This window comes from Saccopteryx bilineata, chromosome 5 (assembly GCF_036850765.1).
Source record: "Saccopteryx bilineata isolate mSacBil1 chromosome 5, mSacBil1_pri_phased_curated, whole genome shotgun sequence".
NCBI lineage: Eukaryota > Metazoa > Chordata > Mammalia > Chiroptera > Emballonuridae > Saccopteryx > Saccopteryx bilineata.
The window spans coordinates 200,097,515-200,122,401 of NC_089494.1; the positions used below are offsets into that span (position 1 = coordinate 200,097,515).

Below are 24,887 nucleotides of genomic sequence, written 5' to 3' on the forward strand. Positions count from 1 at the left end.
AATTATTGTTCACCTCTGGCTTAACCTAAGTCCCAGAACTTACATAAGGGAATAGTCTCTCTGAACTCCCTAGCACGCAAACTAAACTTTGAAATAACTTACCAGTTTTAAATTCTGTATATCTCTGTGTTCGGCAGGAACTTGAAGAGTTTTGGGTTTATAGAGCCCTTTTGGTGGAACTTACGAAGAAATTGACTTACTGTGTAAAGGCAGAACTGATCCCTCTCATGGAAGTGACTGGAGTTTTAGAGGTTAGTAGCCTCCCAGTTTCCCAATTGAGATGATTTCAACTAACTGTGAAGTCTTGTCATAGGGTAAATGACAACAGCCTTATAGCATGGGTTTGTTTGTTTGTTTGTTTGTTTTTAAGATAAATTGCTTCCATGGTCTCCTAGAAATCCCTTGTTAATCCAGGAGCACACATGTGAATAAAAACAACAGTAGGGATAAGATGACATTCCCCAAGTATATGTGTGCTACCGCTGATCCTTAACATCTTTTCTTCAGTGAAGAATTGCCTTCCATCAGCTTAGACTCTGTTCTTATTTAAAGTACTGGTGACTCGGTGGTAACAAGCCTTATTCACATTTTTTAAGAGACAGAAGAAAGTATTCTCAGCTGGTTTTTCAGCTGTCTCTTTTGACCAACCCTTAATTTTATTCTCTGTTATTCAGGTCTTGAATCAGAGGAACTCTTCTGCTTGGGAACACACACCCACACCTCACACCCACACACACCACACACACACCTACCACATCCACACATACCACACCCACACTTACCACATCCACACCTCACACTCAAACGCACCACACCTCACCCACACACACCACACCACGCACCTGTAGTTTCCTGAGTAGATGGTAAGAACATTTTAGTCTACAGGATATTAGTCTACAACATTTTGATTGGGGTCTGAAATAATGCCAGTTTTCTAAGTGCCATAATGGACTTCTCACTGCTGATTGCACACACAGCTGACTGAAGCGGCACAGAGGGCTCTCTCGCGGTCACATTGGAAGCACCAAAATACATCTTTAAATTCCTCAGGATTCTGATGTGTTCTCTCTTCATTTTTATTTCTTTACTTTAGTATATTCCTATCTCTTTCGTGTGAAATTTTCCTCTTCAATTCGACATTTAATTATTTTTTCCAAATCCCAAATTCTGATCCTACTGATTTTTTGTAATACTTTTCAGGGTCGAGCAAAACAGTTATACAATGCAGGTTATAAAAGTCTAGTGCACTTGGCTAATGCAGATCCTGAAGTGCTAATAAGGACAATTGAGCATTTATCAAGACGCCAGGCCAAGCAAATTGTTGCATCAGCCAAGGTAAGTAAACCATTTGTTCACCTTTATGATATTTTGTGTTGTTCTCTCTTTATACCTTAGACATGAAAACAGAAATATTTAATGACAAACAGAAAAGTATAAACTCATAATACATGGATAAAAATAGTGCACCCATTATGATATAGGGCCTGCTATAAAGAGAAAAAGGACCTCCAAAAATCGACAGTTTCAAGACTTCATTGAAGTACAAGGAAATCTAACTCATTGAATTCTGCCTCCTTACAACCTTTTCACAGAAGTCCTTTCACCAGCACCCTCAGCATCTGGTCTTCTCACCATACAATACCTTCACTGACAAGAAGTTTACAACCTCAAAAATTATAGAGTTCTATTTTTGGACATGCTTAGTATTACAAAAGGCATCCCATTATAATGAGGCTCAATTTTGCCTTCTTAAAATGTTGGCCATTACGTCGTAATACTACCCTCTGGAACTATTTTGTCATCCTCAGGGTAGTTTTTCACATACTTAAAAACAGTTCTCACTGCCAGCAAGAGTGTCTCTCTTCTTTTTCTTTCATCCGTAGTAAATAACGTATCACTGTCCTGCTTACCCTTTGCTGGATGCGGTCCTGTGTGTCATTACCTTCCTGCTCTGTGTGGGGAAAGCCATTACATAGTAGTTTGGGATCATTTCCTTCTTGATTTCAACTGTAATTCCATTCTTGTAGCCTGAAACTGCTTAGCTTTTAAAAACTTCATTGATATATTGTTGTCATATACATATAAGAATGAGCTAAAAATTAAATTTCCATCTTTTTTGAATGGTGCTCACAGATGACCTTCATTGATTTACAACAGTCCTGAGAGCTGAGTCGAGTCAGTGTTATCTCCAGTTTGATGACTCTAAAACTGACCTTTTTCATTAGATTAGGACCCTTGGGGTTGGTAGGGATGAAGTTAGAGTCATTTCCATTGCAATGGCAGCTAGCACAGTACTCAGCCTAGAGTAGACGTTTAATATATATTTGAATAAATAAATAAATGAGATTTAAAGAAAGTAAGTGATTTACCCAAGGTAACACAGCTAAATTAGTAATACAGACAGGAATATGGAGTTAGACTATATATTATTAAGGATACCAATGGAGCTGTAGTAACACTGTCCATAGAAATGACTTTAAATTTTAAAAGCTTATTAGACCAGTGCAAGCATAAGCAATTCATAGCCGATACGGGGAATCACTGTTGTATCCAGTGACGCGTACTTCTGTCTCATCCTCAATTCACGGCTTCCACCTTACAGACCCAAATACATACTCTGGTTCCAGCCATTCCTTTCACTTTCCACATAGCTTGAAAGAGAAAAATGGAGATTTTTTGCAGGATTTTGAGTAGAAGAGTAGGTCAGAGGCTGCAAATAGGGGAGCAAGAATGGAAATAGGGAAACCAGTTAGGATTATATTGAGGTTATACAGTTTTTTGCAGTAATGCCACAGAAATGATGTGTGTCCTTCTTAGTACATTGTGCCAGAAGCCAGAGGCTGCCAGTCTGTTCAATTACTAATGTTAACTTTGGTCGTTTGATTAAGGAAGTGTCATCTGCCTTTGCGGCTTAAAACAGCTGTTTTATTTTGCTCATATTTTTTCTGAGTAGGAATTCTATAAGCTTTCAGCTGGGTGAGTCTTACGTGGAATCTCATGCAGTTATAGTGAGATTTCAGTTGAGGCTGTAGTCTTGGCTGGATTGGATATCCAAGACGCTCACTCACCTGGCTGGCAGGTGAAAGCACTGTTACCTGGGGCTGCGTGTGGCCTTTCCGTGGGGCTTTGATCCCTCGTGCCATGGCAACCAGGTGTGAGAAGAAATGTCCAGAGAGTGAACATTTTGAGAAATCGAGGCAGAAAATACAAGAGATCTTCTGGACTAATTTCAGAAGTTATGTAGGGGCCCTTCTGCTCTATATTGTTTGTTCTTAGAAGGCCATTAAGATCAGCCCGTACTGAAAGGAAAGGGAATTAGACCTCCATCTCTCCATGAGGGGTATGCCCATAGTTTTCAGTCATCTTTAATGTTTGGCCCCTGGTCGCAAATTATTTACATTTCTCCCACTTATAAAATAGATTTATCTGTAAAAGATATATTCCCTTATGGAATCAGACTCAGGCTGGACCTCGAGGTCCAGTATTTCTTCTAAACCAAGTCTAGGTACAGGTGATGTTCCTTGAGTACAGCTGAAGAAAGACACACCTGCAGCGGTGAGGAAGGCTGGGATAACCACAGTGACTATTCCAAAAGAGGGACCGTGGGTGGACATAGAAGCGATTCCGATATCCAGCCAGGCACATATGGATTGTTCCCTGCTTAGGATTCAGTTCTCCCTGAGAGTGATTCTTCCTAGCTTTGGATTCCCTCGTCTGAATCACCCTTTCTTTTCCACAGGTAACGGCCCATGTCTGCAGCTAGGTAGCTTTCTCAGTCTGCCTCCTTTCTGTTGAAATTCAAGGGCTCAAAGGTTTTTTTTATTTTATTCTCTGTCCCCTTTTGTTCAATTTGTTATCATGTCTTTTTAAACATTGTGGGTTTCTTATTTAACTATTTTTAATCTCCACATAGGTGGGTTTCCTACAGCATGGTTGCTGGGCTTTGGGAAGGGAGCCGTCAAGAGATCCTGGGATGATTTCATTCTAAGAAACCAAGACAGAAACTTACAAAGCTTCCTTTTGACAGAGTCCTGAAAATCATGCAGAATCACTTTCACTGTATTTTATTACTTACAAGTGAATCACCAAGGTTAGCACTGGTTCAAGAGGAGAATTAAATCCCATCTGTAGATAGAGGTGTCAAAGATTTTCCAGTCATCTTTAATCCTCTATAGGACTCATTGTGTTCTTCCCCCTTCTCATATTTTTAGTTCGTTTCTCCAAAAGTGAAAAACCTGACTCCTATTTTCATCAATATATTTATCTATTTTGCTGAATCCTAGAATATACTGAAACTAATTTTAGAATTGTTAAAGCATACCACTTTATGCTTTAACATAAAAGGGGGGGACTTACTAACTAGAATTTAGTATTTATTTATAGTTCTTTAGTTTGAGACTATGAAATTGAACTAATGTGCTCAAGTGTTGCTTTTTTAAAGCTGTGGTTATGTTATACATTTGAAACACAGATGCTGTTTGTATTTCATTTTAGTTCTCCACCCCAATCCTTAGGAGTTGAGTTTTTATTCTTGTGTTGAATATATAAATCACAAACCTGTTTTCTTTAGCTTTAAATTCAAATAATTTTTCAAGGATATATCTCATTTTATTTCATTTCTGGAAGTCTTTTTTAGGTTGTAGTTCTAAATATGAGCTCTGACCCATTGCTTGGGTTGTCTTTTTTAGCATCTCCAATCGTGTACCTTGGGTCTTTTTTGCCCGTCTTCCCCTTCGATTTCTCTGACTTTTTTACTTCTTTCTTTATCTCATTTCTATATTATGATTGTTTTTCTTTCCCTCTCCCTGCAATGACCCTAATTAGGTTTTTCTTTAAATCTATTCTTCCTTGGATATCTCATTATTTATTTTTTATTTCTGATATAATTTTACCTTTTTCTTCTGTTTCTTTCCTGAGCTTCAACCTTTGTTTCGTTTTTTTCCTGATTTTGGTCAATTTCTGTTTTTAGTTTTGAGCATCTTATTCAGAATGTGTTTTTACCCATGTCTCCAAGTGTTTATTTGAGACTATTTAACTCTGTTTTGAATATTATATATTTGTGCTTCATGATATGCTTTCAGGGAAAGAAATATTTATGAGCTGAAGCACTTTGTTATTTTTTCTTTTTATAGACTAGACTTGTATAATGAGAGCTGCTTATGCCTCTGCATTTCTTAGACAGGGATGAATAACCATCCAAGTGGTTAATGAGAATCCTAGTTCAAGCGTCTCTTTCTGTCAGTATAGCAAAGTATAGTGTCTTTAATGGGTGGCTTAGAGTGAAAGAGAAATGCAAGGAAGAATGGCGTTCTTTGATTTTTAAAATTTCCTTAATTTTCCTACAGGCTTCTAAATTTTGCCCTTATATTTTGCCCTTATATTTTTCCCTTACTGCTTAGCTTGCAAAAGACACCTCTCCTTTTTACTCTTCTTTGCTCTAGAGGTATTGCCTTTCCAAGACTGCCTTCTAGAGTTTCACACACTTCAAGTCCTTTCTTATAACAGTGCTTTAATCTACCAAGATTCTGTTCTTAGTATTTTTGTACTTAGGGTAGCCCTTCTCTATCTGGAGGTGATTTTATTTCATCTGAGACCCTCTGTTTTCCCTCTTCTCTTTTTTGTGTAGTTTTTCTCAAACCCAACTTGATCTCTGCAAACACTTTGTAGTGGGAGCTTGAGAATGGCTCTGCTAGAACTTGGTAGATTTTTTTAAACTATGAGTAATTTAAATTTAACGGTGGTCTCTGTATTCTTAGTAATGCTGATGCATGGATTTTGTGTAGTTTACTTGTTGATTGTATGGTTTCTAGAGGATGTGTTAGGAGAGTCGTTGTACTTGGTCACCATAACCTCAGCTGCTGAAAAGTTTACATAATTACCTTTTAGTCTTTTTATATATTTATATATAATGCTATGCTTTATATCAAATTGGTAGAGAGTAGGTATTTCATTTTCACTTTGTGTCGTGAAATTTTTCCTTTGTGATTTTGCTAAACTTTTTATTATAAAACTTTGTAACGGAAGTAGTACAAATACTTCACCCCAATATATATACATAAATCCCAGCTATAACATTTTATTTCAAGTTTCTTTTTTGTAATTTTATTTAGAAAGTTAAATTTAATGGGGTGACAATCAATAAGAGTACACAGGTTTCAAGTAAACATTTCTATAGCATTTGAACTGTTGATTATGTTGTATACCCATCACCCAAAGTCAAATCATTTTTTGTCACCATATATTTGTCTTTCTCTACTCCCTTCCTGCCTCCACATTCCCTTCTCCCTGGTAACCACTTCACTTCTATATATGTCCATAAGTCTCATTTTTATATCCCACCTGTGTGTGAAATCATATAGTTCTAATCTTTTTTCGATTTACCTATTTCACTCAGTATAATGTTCTCAAGGTACATCTGTGTTGTCATAAATGGTAATATGTCATCATATTTTAGGTTTCTAAAAGAGAAAAATAATTCAGTAAATATTCATTTACATCTATGTGCCATGTTTAGAATACTTTCTTTGCTTATTATATGTCCTTTGAAATTAGCCATGTTAATTTTAGGAACTTGAATAAAACTTTTCTTTGAAAAAATGATAGCATTTTTTAAAGATAGCATACTAAATATTGAGGAAAAATAAAACGCATACATAATGGATAATGTTTTCAAGAGCTAACTAAATTTTTACAAAGTTGTCTTAGGTTGTATAGATTAAACATTAATTTTTAAGTGGCTGAGTCTTCAATAAGAGAAATCTTTGAGAGTATTAGAGCTCTTTTATTTTTGGTGTACCAAATGTGGCAATCAGCTAAAATGGCTTCAATTAAATGCTTCGGCGTCATTTACTATAATCGCTTTTTCTTAAGTAGCCATTTTTCAATCTCATTATTAGTTTTAACGTGTAGATTGCTGATATGTACGGATTCAGGAGGTAAAAATATTAGCATTTCTCCAGCAATGTGTATTTTGGCCTCATGTCATGATGTTTTTATCATAGATGCTGTTGCATGAAAAAGCAGAGGCTTTGCAAGAAGAAGCAGAAGAACTGCTGAGATTACCCTCCGATTTCCCTTCCACTGAAAAGGCATGAAGCTGTCTGATGAGCATTTTCAAATATGAACTATTTCTTGTACATATGTTTTATTAAGGATTCCTTATATAATTTATAAATAAAAAATACACTTCAATTATATTTCCAGAATTATGGGTAATGTTTGAATATACCTCTCACCCATAACTACAGTAACCTTCCCAGTAATACTTGATCATCTTATTGAATATTGACATATTATTTCTCAGCTCAAAAAATGAAATCCAGCTTCCTTAACATTGGTGCAGCCTACCTTTGTAACCAGATTTGTCATCATTCTCTTACCCATTTCCTTCATCCAACTGCACTACACTGCAAATTAGGGGCTCAGGGAATGTGCAGATACTCCAGTACTTTCAGCCTTTTGTACAGTGCATTTTCACCAATGAAATAAAAGTTGGTTTTGCATCTCATTTGCATAATTGAACAACTTTCTTTGACTTGTCATTTGCTTTTCTGATGTTCTTGTTTAATAAAAAAGAATCAAGTGCTTCTTTTATTTATCGCTTCATATTCATTTTGAAATATCCTCTAATTTTTGTGAGCAGTATATTTGAAATTCCAGAATTTTCCCTGAGATTTCCAAACCCTTCATTTCTAACTGCTTTATTTTATTCCCAATACATAAAAAATTATCTTTGGAATATACTTCGTCAACTAAAAATGCTCAAATACTGTCTCCTCTATGAAATAGTTCAACTTTATTCTCATCCCCACCCCATACATGGGTTCTCCTGTAAGTATTGTGAGCCCCTCATTTATACCCATGTATTCTTTTTTACACTTTTTTAAACAAGTATTAACTATTACTTTAGCCATGGTTCAGGATCCCAGGGTGGGATATACGCAGGTCCCCCTTCACCATCCTGGGAGAAGGATGGAGGACAGAAGAGAGACAGTGGAGCCAGTTCAGGTCTTTCCAGGAAACACGCCTTGTGCTTGGCGGTCTTCCTAGGCCGACACCACAGATGTGGACCATTCTCACATGGAGACCTCACCCCCTTTAGCGGTCATTGCCTTCTCACAGCAGTGGAAGCCCAGGTAGTTCTGCCAACAGTTCCTGGTCTGGTTCTGGTTGGGGAAGTGGCTGTCAAAAAAGCAGTCTTAATTCTAGATTTTGTTCTTGATGTTTTCTGCCATGATGATGCTGACTCCTGGAAATGCCCTGAAGCAGCTCGCAGTTCACTGGGACCCTCAGCAAAACTGTCTTTTTTAAATCTTATTAGTTTCAAATCTCCTGGAAGGCTGAGACCTTTATTTATCGCCCTTGTATGGCACACAGCATCTAATGCAAGTCACTGCACCCTCTGTGAAGAATACTACCGAAATGAACAATTAAAGATTCTCATCAAACAGCTTCAATATTGCCTCTTCCCCCTCCCTTTTCAAATTTATAGTGCAAATGTAGATGACTGGTTATCTATAGAAAAAAGTAATATCTAGCAGTATTTATTGATACTGAACTGGTTTAGTTAAAGTCTGAGACAGCCATTGGAAACTTTGCAAATAGATTCACAGTCTTTGTGCCTTAATGCTTCATTATAATGTAACAGTTATTGAGTAATTTCTATGTGCCAGGCACTATTATAAGTGCTAACTTATGTGATGAATTTAATCCTTACAACAGTACTATAAGACAAATACTGTTATTATCCCCATTTTACAAATGAGTAAACTGAGACATAGAGTAATTAAAGTAACTTGCCCATGGTCATATACTAGTTAGTTGCAGGGCAGGGATTCAGACCCAGGCAGTCCCTAACTAAAGTCTGTGCACTGAGCCATTATACAATATTGTCTTGATAGAATTTGCCTACTTGATCCCTTCTAAGTATTCTTTTCAACTGGCCTTGATTTTATCCATAGCATTACATGTCCTCCCCGCCCTTTACATGAATCAAAGTATGGTACCCTAATGTCTTAGGAGAACCTTGGGCTTCACTGCACGTATTCATGTTTCATTTGTTCCAGCTAAAAAGACTATAAAACTATGGTTCAGTCTTCAGTTTTCAACCTAGAAAGTCCAGCATTTCCAGTTTTCCCAAGTAAGTAAGGCTGTACGTGAGCCTGATTCTTGTTAGCCAGTTTATAAGAGACTGGCTTTCCATTTAACTTATTAATTTATAATTAGAGATGGAAAGGTCGGGGAGTGGTGCCCTTACAGAAATGGGAATACCTGTATCTGCAGACCAGCATAACCTGTCACCCCAGTCAGTGTTTCTCTAGGGCAGTGTAACTGAAAGGCTTATCAAGTAGAGTGATGGGGAATTGGCTCCAAAAGATATTAAAATGTAAGGAAATTAAAACGAGTTCTAGAGTAGAGGGAACAGTAGATCAGTGGGAACAGAATGGAGTATAAAAATATACTTAAATACACTTAAGAATTTAATGAACCGGACTGAATGTTGGCCCCAGACTCCGGGGTCCCTGAAACCCTGAGGTCGCTGGCTTAAGTGCGAGATCATCGACATGATTACAGGCTTGCTAGTTTGAGCCCAAAGGCTTGAACAGGGATCACTGGTTGTGCTTGAGCCACCGGGTCAAGTCATGTATGAGAAGCAATCAAGGACCAACTAACGTGATGCAACTATGAGTTGATGCTTCTCATCTCTTTACCTTCCTCTCTCTCTCTCTCTCTCTCTCTCTCTTTCTCTCTCTCTCTCAGATAAGAAACATAATTTCTCAGTCTGAAGTGATGCACACCCAAAGGTGTCAGGCTTACACAGAAAGAAACATTTCATGGTCACACTCTCAAACCACAACGGCAACGGAACTGATAGGAAGAACTGAAGTGAATGTCTTTGATGCTCACCATCAAAGTCAGATGACACCATCAAAAATTTCACACTCAAACCTTTCCATTTACCTAAAATTTAATTTGGTTTAAAAAGCTAGGTAGACATTCAGCTGAATATGTTTTAATATTTTTTATTACTGATTTGAGAGAGAGAAAGATAGGGACATCAATCTGTTTCTTTATGTGCCCTGACTGGGGATCAATCTGGCAACCCCTGTGCTCAGGTTGACACTACCCATCTGAACTAACCAGTCGGGGCTCAGCTGAATAAGTTTTTCTAAAACACAAGGTAGCCATTTGTTCCAGTTCCATTCACTGAATTATCCATCATTTCCACTGTGATGAAGTGTTACCTGTACTAGTTATTGATTTCTCTGCCTACCAACCCTTCTCCCCAACTTGTGGAAAAAAATAAATGAAAACCACAAGAGTGGGCAAAGAACCTTCTCCCACAAGAATCACTACAGCTTATGAAGTCTGTTCCATTATGACAAAAAATAGCACTGAATAGATGTAAACATTATTATACTTTTTTTTTACAATTTCCAATAATCATATTGATAAGTGTATATATATATTTTTTACTCTCAATGATAAATGATAAAGATAACAAACTACCATTAGCAATTGAGGAAATGAGTGGTTTTGCTCTAGCGGAACCAGATGTATTAGATGCTGAAGCCTCCCCCAATTGAGATGTCTGCCCAGAGATGGCAGTAGAAGCTTTAGTCTAAGTGAAACTGACAACACAAGTTAATACACTGGCAATATCCAGTGTAGGAAATTTGGTACCTTATGCATTCAAGTGCATGCTTTCTTCTGAGCATTTTAAATAATTAACCTGTTTTTGTTGTTTTAAGAATTTGACTCAAAGATAGAGCATATGTTCTAATTTGTATGTGGACTCTAAATAAGCCAAATTCAGAAACAAAGAGTAGATTGATTGTTGCTGTGGGAGGGATGGGGAGATGTTGGTCAAAGGGTACAAATTTCTAGTTATGAAATGAATGAGTTCTGGGGATCTATGTACAACATGGTGACTACAATTAACAGTACTGTATCATACACTTGAAAGTTGATAAGAGAGCAGATCTTAAATGCTATTGCCACGCACATAAAGTAATTATGTGAAGAGATGGAGATTTTAACTAACCTTATTGTGATAATCATATTGCAATATATATATGCATCGTCATAAGTTGTACACCTTAAACTTACTAATTATATGTCAATTATAGCTCAAGAAAGCTAGGGAAAAAGGAAATTTAACTCAAATGAGTATGATGCTATAACTATGTCGTGTTATATGGCAAAGGGGAATCAGGGTTGTAGATTGAATTAAAGTTGCTAATCAGCTGACCTTGGGATGAAGAGATTATCCTGAATTATCTGGGTAGGCCCAATGTAATTACAAACGTTCTTATAAGGCAGTAGTTCTCAACCTGTGGGTCGCGACCCGGCGAGGGTCGAACGACCAAAACACAGAGGTTGCCTAAAGCCATCGGAAAAACATATTTCCGATGGCTTTAGCCGCTGAGAAGCCGCGCTACCGTCTGCAGCAGCGCTATTCAGCTCGAACGCACGCCGTTATGGACGTGCGTTTCAAACTGAATGCCTGCGGTCATTGCGCAGACGTGATTGCATCATCCGTCCGGGGCCTATGGGGCAGGGGAAGCGAGGGGTGGGGGGAATGCTCCACAGTCCATAGCAGCGCATTACGTGTGTCCGGCGCTTGCTGACGTCATCAGTGGGCGGGTGCAGCAAGTGCCGGAGGACAGAAGCCTAGGAGGCAGAGAGGCAAGAGGTGGAGAACCAAGAGAGCCTGCGAGACAGCCTGCTGGTGTAAAAAAGGTTAATAATGTAAAAACAGTACACACGCCATACACACAATACTGTGTAAGTGTAAGGTGCTTTGTGTGTAATCATTACACAGTACACAAAGCAGCTTTCACTTACACAAAGCACCATACATTTACACAGTGTGAACTACATCAGTCATTTATACTATAAGAGACCACTATAAGATGTAGTTCACACTGTTCCCCAATGTATAATTATCTCCCATATCTCCCACTATTTTCCCATATTCTGAATGAGGAAACTGCTGAAATCAGCGGTTTCTGGCATTAAATCCGCCTCCTATTAATTTCATTGGGAGTGCGGTGGATTTTGTGGAAGAGAGCTCCCGAGAACCTCGGGTTACCACACAATCCGCCGCAGCCTCCTTTTGATTTCAATAAGAGGCAGAGAAATGACAGTTTCCGACACATTTCTTCCTCTCCTATTCAAGTCAATGGCAGGCCGCAGCAGATTCCGCTCAAATATAGAGCATGTTGCTTAATTTTTTCCATGCTAGAACTTTTCCTAGGGCAGAAAAATTCCAAAGGTGGAATCCGCCACCCCCAATAGACTGAAAGAGGCCTCACACTGAGGAATCTGCTGTGCGGATTCTGCAGTGTAAAAGATCTGCCTCCTATAGAAGTCTATTGGGGGTGGCGGATTCCACTTTTGGAATTTTTCTGCCCTAGGAAAAGTTCTAGCATGGAAAAAATTAAGCAACATGTTCTATATTTGAGCGGAATCTGCTGCGGCCTCCCATTGACTTGAATAGGAGAGGAAGAAATGTGTCGGAACTGCATTCCTGCCGTACAGGGGATCTCTCTTCTGTGGAATCCACGGGTCTCCCATTGAAGTAAATGAGATGTGGATTCCACCGCAGAAACCGCTGCTTTATAGTGTGAAAGAGCCCTGAAAGATACCATGCTGTGAAGAAACTGCAGTGTATCCTATGACGTAGTTCATACTGTTCTATATAGACAACTTGCCACTAATCTGGAAAAAACAGATCCATTAGTTAAGCAGCTATTTACAGAATGGTAGCCCCAATACACTAGGTAAGGAGGTCCATTAGTAATAAATATTTCTCAATATATAATTAAATATTGTTTTTGTGATTAATCAATATGTTTAAATTATGTTTGATTTGTAGCAATGAGAATACATAATGCATATCAGGTATTTACATTCCGAATCATAACTGTAGCAAAATTACAGTTATGAAGTAGCCACCAAAATTATTTTTTGGTTTGGGGTCACCGCAACATGAGGAACTGTATTGCGGGGTCAAGGCATTAGAAAGGTTGAGAACCACTGTTATAAGGGAAAGAGGGAGACAGGAGTGTCAGTCTTGATATGATGTGAGAGACTCAACCAGCCATTGCTGGCTTTAAAGATGGAAGGGGGTCTCAAGCCAAGGAATGCAGGCATCCTCTAGAAGCTGGAAAAGGCAAGGGATTCTCTCCTGGGCCTCCACAAAGGAATTCAGTTCTGACACCTGTTGTTAGCCCATTGAGACCCTTGCAAGACTTCTGATCTCCAAAACTATAAAGTAACAAATGTGTATTGTTTTAAGCCACTAAGTTTGTGGTAATTTGTTACAGCAGCAGTAGGAAATTAATACATCTGAAAATTGCATGAAACCCAATTGGAAAATTAACATTCTGAAGGACTCCTTCTGGATAAATGTGTTATATCCATTGAAAGGATTATTTTGTATTCCTGAATATACAAAATATTTTAAATGAGCATAAAGTATGTATATAATAAAGAGATATGCATAACTTTGAAAATGTAGTCTAACAGCAATGTGAGTATAAAGAACTAGCTATTATAATGCTACATACTAAATAATTTTCTTTTGTGGTAAAATATATTATTGTATAGTCACATAAAATTAGAAAAAAATCCACACATAACAGACTAATCTGTACAAAGCACAGTAACATTGGTTCGATTCTGTATAAACTTATAATCTCTTTGAGAGTTATAATAACACAGACTACTGCCCACCCTAGAAATGATGAAGGAAGTCAACATTTTGCTGAAATTTGTCAAAGCCATTGGATAGCTCAATGAAAACATTCCAATGCATTTTACTGAGTAGTTTCAATGTATTTAGCCTGATGAGACAAAAGAGGCGGAATATTTAGGAGTGGTGAAGCATAAATACATGAACCAGGAGCCGTGGTGGTAACAAAATGAAACAGTAGACAGAAGATAAATGCTTATAGGCACAGAGACAAAGTGGGAGGTGGCATCGTTGAGAAAGAAGTGGTAAAAGAGGAAGACCATGAACTAGATGCTGCAAGGACAGGAGAGTTAGGAATGTCCGAGACAAAGAGAAGAAGGGGTTTGAAAGGGGAGAACATAAGGGCTGATGACACAAAGGTTCTCTTCTAGCTGAGGTATACAAAGTGAAGGTCATAAGCCATACCATCTGTGTATGTGAGCTCTTAAAGCAGTAATGAGAAATCAAAAAAATCAGTAGTAAATGGTTTGTGCTGAGCCATCTCTACTTTCTCACCTGGTGTCCCTTGTGATCAGTGAAAGGCACTTGTGAAACACCTGGCAGAGGTGTACACATATGACACGAACAGAGCCATATGGAGATCAAGTTCATAACCTTGGCCGTGTTAGCGCTGTGATCTGTCTAAACTAACCCACCGTAGGGCAGGTAGAGCATGCAGAGCTGACCTTTGTCAAAGATACGCTTGGACACTAAAGTGATAAAGGGGGGAGTTTGCTCAATAACTGTTGCCATGGGAAGAGGGTCCAGAATGAATGGAGCTCAACTCTGGTTAGTGCAGAGATGATGGGCGTTTTGAAGGGAGGATGAAGGAACAAGTGAGGGCTCGGTGACACAGGGGGCTTATCTGGAGAAGAAACAAACTTCTAGTCTCTATGACAGAAGGTACCTGTGTGTAAGTTAGAGCAAGCTGCCAGGGCCTGGGAGAGAGCTTGAGGTGTTTCCAGAATGTTTGCATTTCAAATAGAGGCTCTCGGTTTCCTGAGAAGGCAGTTCTGGGTGGTGGAAGAGCTACATCTCAAATCAGGGGAGAAAGGATTTACAACCAAGCTTTCTAAAATAACAGCTCGAAGGGGTAGGGGTTCAGGGGCTTATCAGTCTATTACCAGGTGTCGTTGGAACAACTAGTCATTCTTCTGGCACTTTTCTTAGGCAGACACTTTAGGGGGCTGGGGCCATATTAGGGGTGCAGCCTTGAGCTGTCAGAAACTCTATTAGTGTTTGTTCAAGTCTTTGTGTGGGGAGTAGGGGGCTGGCAGACAAAACCATTTGTGCTGAGAGTCTAATGTTTTTATAGGCCATAGCTAAGACCAATTTAAAAAGAGGACTCAGATGCCTCCCATGGAAGGATGCCTCACAGAGAAGGGCAGTGTGGGAGGGAACCCTAAGCTACTCAGGGGATGCCCGAGAGGCAGCGAGCGCGATGAAGACGATAATGAGAGAAACCGCCACACAGATGAGGACAATCATCTTCACGTTCTTTCACCAGAACTTGCGAGCCACCTTCTGCAATGTTGTCTTGAAGTGCTTGGAGGTAGCTTCCAGATCCTCTGTCTTGTGAAGATGGTGCAAGTTTTCTCCTCAGGCCAGGATCTGCTCCACATTCTGGGTCAGAATATTCTTGACTGTCTCCACCTCACTCTGCAGGTTCGGCACCGGGTCACTTCTCCCCCCTCCACTGGCCTCCTCCGTGTCTCAGCAGCTCCAGCCCGTCAGCAGCAGGACTCGCCTGGTCTGCTTCCTCTCAGGCTGGCCCTGGGTTCACTTCCTGGGGCTGGACCTTTCATAGGCAGCAGGCTGCGCTTTAGTTGATCCAGCGTATGCAGACATACTGGATCTAAATTAAATATCAATGATGGCGGTGTCTGTGCCCCTCTGTGGGGGAAACTAAAATGCAGAAAAACAGGGCTCTAACAGCTGTCAGTAACTGGGTCGCCGCTTTCCCCTGTGCCCTGGCTTCTGAGGTTTGTGACAGACTACCATCATTAATGGCCCCGCTACCAAAAAGACTTGCCTTTGTCAAGATGTTGGGCTGGAGGTTCATGTGTTCTTGCAGGAGAAGCTGAAAGCCGATAGAAGCAAAAGAAGGAAGACGTGAGCCCACACGCAGAAAAGGGTAAGATGGTGTGCTGCCTCGCTACAAAGCCTCACACCCCGGAGAACAAGCTCAGCGATTGTGCTTCAAGTGGAGGCTGACTTATAATGTGACCTTTTTGTTACCTTTTCCTGCAGAATGAGCAGATTCTAGCAGATGCTGCTGAAACGTCTTTCTTGTCAATTCAGCAGAGAATAAGTCTTTCCCATTATTTATTCCAAATGCATAATTAACCTGTTGCTGCTTTATGCCATCTAATGGTTTCATTCATTAATGGTGGCCGAGTGGGTCCCTCTGTCTGCTACAGGCCACAAAGCCAACTAAAACCATAAAATTCATTCCAGATGTCTGCTCTTCATGGGGTACTGTGGGGAGGTGTTTGACTCCCTCTCTGGGTAGCAGGTGCTCCGGCTGGCCTCTGCTAGAGCTGTAGGGAAATTGTTTCCGAAGGAACTTGAATTGCTTGGGAGAGAATGAGTGCTAGTCTATATCTCTCTCATATCTCTTGGAACACCTGTCACATCTACATTGTGAATTTAAAAGCTTCCAGGTATTTTTTTTTTAGCGCTTCAGTTTGGTGTTGCTTATAAACTAGCAAAAATTGGTAGTTTTCATTTCTGTGACTGTTGGGGCCACGGTGGAGTTCTCACAAACACAGAGCTCTTCTTGCCATTTAGGCAGTACCGTGTGGTCAGCAAATCAAGTTGACTCAGAAGTGTGCTCCTGGGCTTGCTCTTTGAGGAGTGCCCATTGCTCCCTTCAGCACACAGTGCTCTAGGAGAGGCTGTGGTGCACCTGTATCACAGGGGCCACAGAACAGATACTTCTCTTAGGTTGGTGGGCACAGTACAGTTAATTAACATTTACAGCACACACAGATGGTATTTAGAGAACATAAAAATTCCTCACTAAAAGAGGATAGTCACATGCTAGACCTGTAGCTTCCTTGACAGAGGTCAATCTTTGCGTAAAAGCCTGTCAACTGTCTTTTTGCATCTAAGATAACATACCTTTGGAATGTCAGAGTTCTGGGGTCCTTGGTTCTTGGTTCTTCTCAAAAGAAGAATTTTAGACGAGACACAAATAGCAAAGCAGGAAGCAAGTAGCAAAGCAGGTGGCAAGGGTTCTCTTCCGGACCCCTCAGGACACAGTAGCCACAGAACACCCCCTCGTCATCTTGTTCCCTGCATGCCTAAAAAATTCATTGCTCCTTGTCACAGCCTGTAACTGCAGAAGCCTCCTCCCAGCCGAGAAGATTAGATATGAGTTCACCTTTTACTCCTTGGTCAGTGAATAAAGTTTCTGTCCTGCTTTACCAAACTCAGCCTCACTTTATCGGCATGAATAGCACCGGGCAAAGGACTTTGGTTTGAGTTCTTGATATTAGAGTAGGTAGCTAATCAGACATGAGCAGGTAAGGGACAGACAGGGAAAGGAAATATCAACCTTAAAAATAACCATCAGCTGATAATTAAGTGGCTGCCTGTGGTTTTCAAGCTCCTGATACAGCCCAGGGCAGTTACACTCCTGTGTGGAGCACGCACAGAGGGACTAGCAAATAGGACCGTGACCAATATACGATCTTCCGCTGGGGAGGCTAGACATGATAGGGCAGAATGATGACAAAGAGCACGTGTGTGGCCTCAAAACAGGAACAGCGCAGACGTACAACCGCTCACCACTAGCCGAGCTGTGCACATGCAATGGGCAGGAACACTCCCGCCAAGGAGCCAGGGGAGGAGCCGCCGGGAGGCGGGGCGGGGGCCCAGGCAAAAATAAAAACCTGACTATGTGGCTGAGCAGACACTCAGATCAGTCTGAGTCACCTGCCTGGAAATCTTCCCGTGTACTCCCCCTTTGCCAGTAAACCTCTGCCCGCTTTGCTATTTGTGTTCCTTGTCTAAAACCCTTCTTTCAGGAAGATAAGAACCCATGAGCCCAGAACTCGACGGCGGGACTGGTGACACTGACTCTGAAGGGTTGGTCACAGTACTTTGTTGCCGAAGTCCTAGGAAACTAATACAACAACATGACATTAAAAACATAATTTGATGACATCTGTGCTGATGCTTCTTTCCCACTCCTGGTCTTCTCTTCCTGTGGATGGAGGGAGCTCTGTGATTCTAATCCAACGGAGTACTCCTGCCTTCTCCACCCCTTCACTCACTCCTGCCTTCTCCACCCCTTCACTCACTCTGCCCCGGCAGATGGCCAGGGTCGGGATGAGGAGCAGAGCTGGTGTCCCAGGTCTGCCGTCTCTCACTTTCCCTTTGGCAACGACCCCGCCCTCGGAGGGCCTCTGCGCTGTCCAGCTCACCCATGCTACGAACATGATCAGACGGACCTCCCTCGGGGGTGGGCCTTGGGTGGGCTCCCCAGAAACAGAACCTAAGATGCAAATCCATGTTCAAGAGTTTTACTGGTGAACGCTCTTAGGAGAAGCAAAATGAGGGAAGCAGGGCAGGAGGGGGAACAAAGTGAAGCGAGCCTCTCGGCTCCGCTGCAGCCGAGCTCGGTCTGATCCCGTGGAGAAGCTCTGGAGTGCAAACTGCAGCCGAGTCAGGCGCTGTGAGACCGTCTGTACTCTCTTCATCGGTCAGCCGGCAGCTCGGGCCGGTGAGGCGGTGGCAGAGCCTCCTGGGCAGGCAAGGCAGCACCATGTGGCTGAGGGCAATTCTCTAGCAAAGGAGGATGTTATCAGCCCCGTTCATAGCAGTCGGGGTATAGGCGCGCCCGCTGGCAAAGGGGATTTCCCCCCCAACTCCCAATTCCCCACCGCCTGCCCTCAAGCACCTCCACCACAGCGGGCCTGCGGTGTCTGGCGCTACTTCTGCCTGGGTGGGCAGCTGTGTCTAATCCTGGAGAAATGCAACGGGAGAGCCAGAAGCAGAGGAGAAGCCCCTTCCTCTTGCAGTGTCCTTCTGGCAACTCCTATTGACAAAGTCTAAGTGTTCATTATAAACAAGTGTTTGAAGGGTCCGCCCCATTGTCATGAAGCAGATAATACAGGGTACATTTTGAGCTGAGCAGGAATAAATGCATAACTGGCACACACCTACTCAGGTCACGTTTAAACACTAAACCTTCCTTGATTTTCTTCTTTTTCTCCATTCTTTTTTGGTATTTATTATAATATCCACCAAAATAATTAGCAAAAGAGACTACATTGCCTCACTCTTTTGCTTAGGCCAGCAGTGCTGCCAGGGTGGACAAGTGTCACCGTCTTCGCCCTGCCAGGAAGCTCTGAGCCACCAACAGGACCAGAAGTACATGATCAACAGTACAAGAACACCCATCTGGCCCAGCCTGCCTTGGGGGCCAAGGCCTTTTAGAGGTGCTGAAAAAAGTCGGGTCGAGTTCTGCCATGCATCTGCTCAAGCTGTGATGGCTGCTCATATTTTACTGAGAAAACAAAGTTCAGGTTGCTGGATTTGGTCTTAAAGTTCATGCTGTTGGTGACATTCTTGGAGTTGCTTTAAGGTCATCAAAGTAACCCATATCTCTCTTTTGACCTTATGTAAAGGCCAAATAACATAAGTTATGATGAAGCTAACATGGTAGTAATACTCTTCCTTCCTTCCTTCCTCCCTCCCTCCCTCCCTCCCTCCCTCCCTCCCTCCCTCCCTCCCTCCCTCTTTCTTTCTTTCTTTCTTTCTTTCTTTCTTTCTTTCTTTCTTTTCTTTCTTTCTTTCTTTCTTTCTTTCTTTCTTTTCTTTCTCTCTTTCTCTTTCTCTCTCTTCTTTCTTTCTCTTCTTTCTTTCTTTCTTTCTTTCTTTCTTTCTTTCTTTCTTTCTTTCTTTCATTTCTCTCCCTGAGGCAAGGCCATGGAGCCATCCTCAGCACCCTGGGCCAACTTGCTCCAACTGAGCCATGGCTGCAGGAGAAGAGACAGATGGCAAGGAAGAAGGCAAGGGGTGGAGAAGTGGATGGGCGCTTCTCCTGAGTGCCCTGGCCGGGAATCAAACCTGGGACATCCATATGCCAGGCCGATGCTCTACCACTAAACCAACCGACCAAAGCCATATATTTTATATGAAAATATATTTGAAAATAAATTTTCCAAAAATATATAGCAAAAGAAAATAGAGTTACATTATATCTTTCAAAATGTCTTTTTTCATTGTCATCAAGAGAACAAACATATGGTCATCATTATCCCCAGAAGACACAGGGAAGACAGTACAGAGCACCTGGCAAGATTTTCATTCTCTAGTCTGGGCTATTTGACATCCAAAGTCAATTTCAAACAATGTGCTCAGCCTTAACTTAAGACTCTAGAGCTGAGTGAATTGTCAGGCACAGAGCTCATTTATACTCCTCAACTACTTACCAGTATTATATACTCCTATTCCTATATATTAGAACATAGCTTTACATTACTAGTATTGCTGAATTTTTTATTGTTTTAACTCTGCACTTATATGTATCAGAAAAGCTATTCATTTTTTCCCAGTGATCAATAGAAGAATGTGCTAAAAAATCAGTAAATGCCTTCCTCTTTATGGGGTGATTTTAGAAATGATTATAATGCTCTTCCATTTCTGGGAACATTATCATTTAGAGCATTAATGGTAATTAGTGAAAATCATATTACAGTATATTTAATAAAAGATGTCATTGATATTATTTTATTTATGTCTATTTTTGTGACTAAAACAAGTGCTTTAAAATATTTGTCAGTTTGCTGATATCTATAAGCCTGGTGAGTAGATTGGGGAAACATTGTGGAGTCTTTAAAAATACTAATCCTCTTCTCTGTGCATGACTCCATAACCTCTGTGCCTCTTGCCCCTCTGAGCTGGCATACTCCAGCCAGTTCTCACTCACTTCCTCTTCACTATAATCATAAAATTAAAATTCATCTTGACGGTCATAAGTCTCAAATTCTTGCCCCCACATGACCTTTCCTCAAATGTTCCCATGAGCATCCAAAGAAACCCTTTTATCTCTGTCTACAAGCTCAAATCCAGGGCTCTAGCAGAGCTGGATCACAAATCAGAAAATCTGGACTCAAACACTAGAATTACTCATTCCTTGTGTAAGCTCGAGGGTGTCACCTTGCCTGCCTGAACCTCAGTTTCCAAATGTGTAAAATAGGGATCTCTACCCTGCCCTATGTGAAGGTCATATGAGATTCTATACATGAAAGCACTTTGTAAAAGAATAACTCTATTGTGCTGAAAGCACAATAGTTTAGTTGGCAGAGGGCATTGTAATAGGCTGAATTATGTCCCCTTGAATTCATATACTGAAGCCCTAACCCTAAGCACCTCAGAATGTGACTGTATTTGGAGACAGGGAATTTAAAGAGGCAGTTAAGTTAAAATGGGGTCATTGGAATAGGGCCTAATTCAATATGACTTATATTTTTATAAGAAGAGAAGATTAGGACACAGACACACAGAGGGAAGACCATCTAAAGACACAGGGAGAAGATGGCCATCTACAAGCCAAGGAGTGAGGCCACAATAGAAACCAACACCTCCAACACCTTGATCTTGAACTTCTAGCCTCCAGAACTCTGAGAAAATAAATTTCTGTTATTCAAGCGACCCAGCCTTTGGTACTTAGTTATAACAACCCTAGCAATCTAATACAGACATGTACAACTTTTATTTTTACAGAAAAGAATACAATTAATAAACAAAAGTACTCAAATCCAGGTGGAAACTCCTCACAAATGAAATGACTTTTGAGTTTGGTCCTGAAAAATGAAGGGAATTGTTAATATCCAATGAGCTCTAAATGAACATTGTTTTTAAAGAAAAGTATTTCAGGCCTGATCTGGGGTGGCGCAGTGGATGAAGCATCTACCTGGAATGCTGAGGTCATGGGTTTAAAACCCAGGGCTTGTCTGGTCAAGGCACATGTGGGAGTTGATGCTTCCTGCTCCTTCCCCCTTCTCTCTCTCTCTCTCTCTCTCTCTCTCTCTGTCTGTCTCTCTCTCTCTGAAATGAATAAATTAAAAAAAAGTATTTCACATTTTACCAAAAGTGAGTAAGTTTGAAACACAAAACTTAAGTTTGTAATTCTGTACCAATGAAATAAATACAGACCACAAACTAATTTATGCCTTGTTCAAACAGGAATATATGTCAAATGTAATCAGAAACTGTCTATATTGCTTTAATAGGGCTTTGTGGTGAGCTAATCTTAGGGTAACAGATGACAAATAGATTAGGTGCATTGAATGAATCTACTTGCCTTGAACCACTGTTGCTGTAGCATATTTGCCATGGCGAGCCCTGGATTGGGACTGCTTCACAGAGCTGGGTATGCTGGACAGCCACGTAGATCCTATCTTCTAGGGTATTTTGAATAGCTGCAAAGGTGGGAAAACCAAAAATCTTGCTTTGCCTCCCAAATTTTCTTGCAGCTAGGGTTCAAGACATGAAATAGACGACACCAATAAAATGCACGCACATCTCTATTGCTATTTACTGCCTATGTGAACTCGAACGCTTGCCTCCTCTGGATCTCAGTTTCCCTGTCTGTAAAATGGGGATGAAAAGAGCATCTATCTCATAGAACAGTTATGACAACTGAGTGAAATCACATAATTGGCTTAGCCTGACACATAGTGTGAGTAAATGTTAGCTTTATTGTGAGCATTGCTGTGTTATTTTGAAGGTGGAAGTGCGATGTACCTGTCTTCCTCCGGTAGGCACTGCCCTGGGCTTTTCTACAGCAGGTCTTGGTGTCCATATTTAGCTTCACCGGTGTCTAAAAGAAGCTGGTCCTGGATCAAGGCTAAAGAAGTATGTCTTTAAAACCATTGGCCCTGCTTTAGTCTGATTCCCTGAACAGCCAATTCTGCAATATGTTCTTTCTTTTTCTCTTTTTTGTAAGGGGAAGGAAGAGGGAGAGAGAAAGAGAGAGAGATCAACTCATTGTCCCATTTATTCATGCTGTCATTGGTTGATTCTTGTCTGTGCCCTGACCAGGAATCAAACCTACAACCTCAGCATGTTGGGACAATCCTCTAACCTACTGAGCTGCCGAGCCAGAACCAGCCTAGGGCCCTCAGCAATTTTGTGTTTAATCTCCTTTTTAAAAATTCATTTCTGCCTGACCAGGCGGTGGCAGAGTGGATAGAGTGTCGTACTGGGATGCGGAGGACCCAGGTTCGAGACCCCGAGGTCACCAGCTTGAGCGCGGGCTCATCTGGTTTGAGCAAAGCTCACCGGCTTGGACCCAAGGTCTCTGGCTTGAGCAAGGGGTTACTCGGTCTGCTGTAGCCCCGCGGTCAACGCACATATGAGAAAGCAATCAATGAACAACTAAGGTGTCGCAACGTGCAAAGAAAAACTAATGATTGATGCTTCTCGTATCCCTGTTTGTCTGTCTGTCCCTGTCTATCCCTCTCTCTGACTATCCATCCCTGTAAAAAGATAAAAATTCATTTCTATATGATATATGTGGAGTGGCCTCTGTTGTCTACAGCTGAATCCTAAGTGATCTACCCACGAGAGCCATTTCTCCATTTTCTTTTGCCCGATTTATAGGTGCAGAGATAAACAAGAAATGGTGTTGAACACAGACTTGGCTTGGGGTGATGAACACACAATATGGTGTAGAAATCACATGTTGTAGAATTGTGCATCTGAAACCTGTAGAATTTTGTTAACCAGTGTCGCCCCAATAAATTCAATAAAAAGGGGAAAAAAGATAAACAGGAAAACTGGCTTAGGTAAAGACTTCACAGATCTGTGCTAGTATTGGCAAAGCCCAACCTGCCTCCCAGGTCTATTCATTCTTTTCTAGGAGGCTGGTCTGTCTAGACCAGTTAGCTGGTTCTGGTGATCACACCCCGTCTCCCTCCAGAGTCCTGACAGCAGAGAAAGGGGAGGCAGGGAACTTACATATTCTGACATTCTCTCTTTATGTGTTGGGCACTCCAGACCTAACTTATTCATCATGCATCCCCGATATTGGCACAGTCTATTACAGGGGTCCCCAAACTTTTTACACAGGGGGCCAGTTCACTGTCCCTCAGACCGTTGGAGGACCGAACTATAAAAAAAAAACTATGAACAAATCCCTATGCACACTGCACATATCTTATTTTAAAGTAAAAAACCAAAACGGGAACAAATACAATATTTAAAATAAAGAACAAGTAAATTTAAATGAACAAACTGACCAGTATTTCCATGGGAACTAGGCTCCTCTCACTGACCACCAATGAAAGAGGTGCCCCTTCCAGAAGTGCGGCAGGGCCTGATAAATGGCCTCAGGGGGCCGCATGTGGCCCGCAGGCCGTAGTTTGGGGACCCCTAGTCTATTATATGCTCATTAAATATCTGTTAAAAGATCTAAACTAAAGTTCTGAATATGATATATTACACAATATCTGGTGGATATATGAATTTCCACCAGAAAGTAAAAGTTTCTAAGGAAAGCAAGAGAAAATGAGAGCGTGCTTATTTCTATAATGTTCCTTTTGGTATTGCAGGGTGAATTTACCCTGCACTATGTTTGCTTTAAGCTGGGAATGGAACCCCTAGATCAGTAGAACCTAATAAAACTGTTAGACTATGATCCTTCTTTCATTTAACATTGCATTGCTTTATTTTCTAAATAATTCAATTTTTTTTTTTTACAATTTAGATTCTCTGACTACTTACTTAGTAAGTGGTCTTTATTTCTTTGTCAAAGTTCTTTGGGTTTCAAGTAAAAGAAACCCAAGCAAAGTAACCTAGGATGAACAGGAGGATTTAGTATAAAGTGGAGAGTCCCGTTACAGATTCCAAGGACAGACTGTGCACTCCGGTTCACAAGGAACTAAAAGCAGAGAGTTATCAGGAATCAGCTGCTTTGTTTCCTGTGCTGCTCAGCCCTTATCTCCCCTCACTTTGCTACACTCAGCTCTTTCTCTCTCTCTCTCCCCAGGCGGCTCCCTGAGCAATGGTGTGCAGGAATGGCTGCCCACAGCAGTAGCGTCAGAAACCTGTTCACACAGCACGATTTGCATACAACATTCTCCCCAGATCTCTAAGTCTCAACTTCCCAAAAAGGAATGACCTTTAGGAATGA

The 24,887-nt window shown here is 41.0% G+C and overlaps 1 protein-coding gene and 1 pseudogene across 2 annotated transcripts in view; one reads left to right on the forward strand and one right to left on the reverse strand.

Annotated features, from left to right (window-relative positions):
- The window catches only part of HELQ (helicase, POLQ like), a 44,063-nt gene extending 36,470 nt beyond the window's left edge, over window positions 1-7,593 (forward strand). For both annotated transcript variants that reach the window (XM_066281099.1, XM_066281100.1), the window contains exons 16-18: window positions 138-251; window positions 1,201-1,335; window positions 7,002-7,593. In XM_066281099.1, coding sequence (XP_066137196.1) covers window positions 138-251; window positions 1,201-1,335; window positions 7,002-7,094 — 342 coding nt within the window. In that variant the 3' untranslated portion in view covers window positions 7,095-7,593. The remainder of the gene's footprint in view (window positions 1-137; window positions 252-1,200; window positions 1,336-7,001) is intronic.
- Window positions 7,594-15,145: 7,552 nt separating this feature from the next.
- Window positions 15,146-18,172, reverse strand: LOC136306616 (vesicle-associated membrane protein 8-like; annotated as a pseudogene).
- Window positions 18,173-24,887: the final 6,715 nt, after the last annotated feature.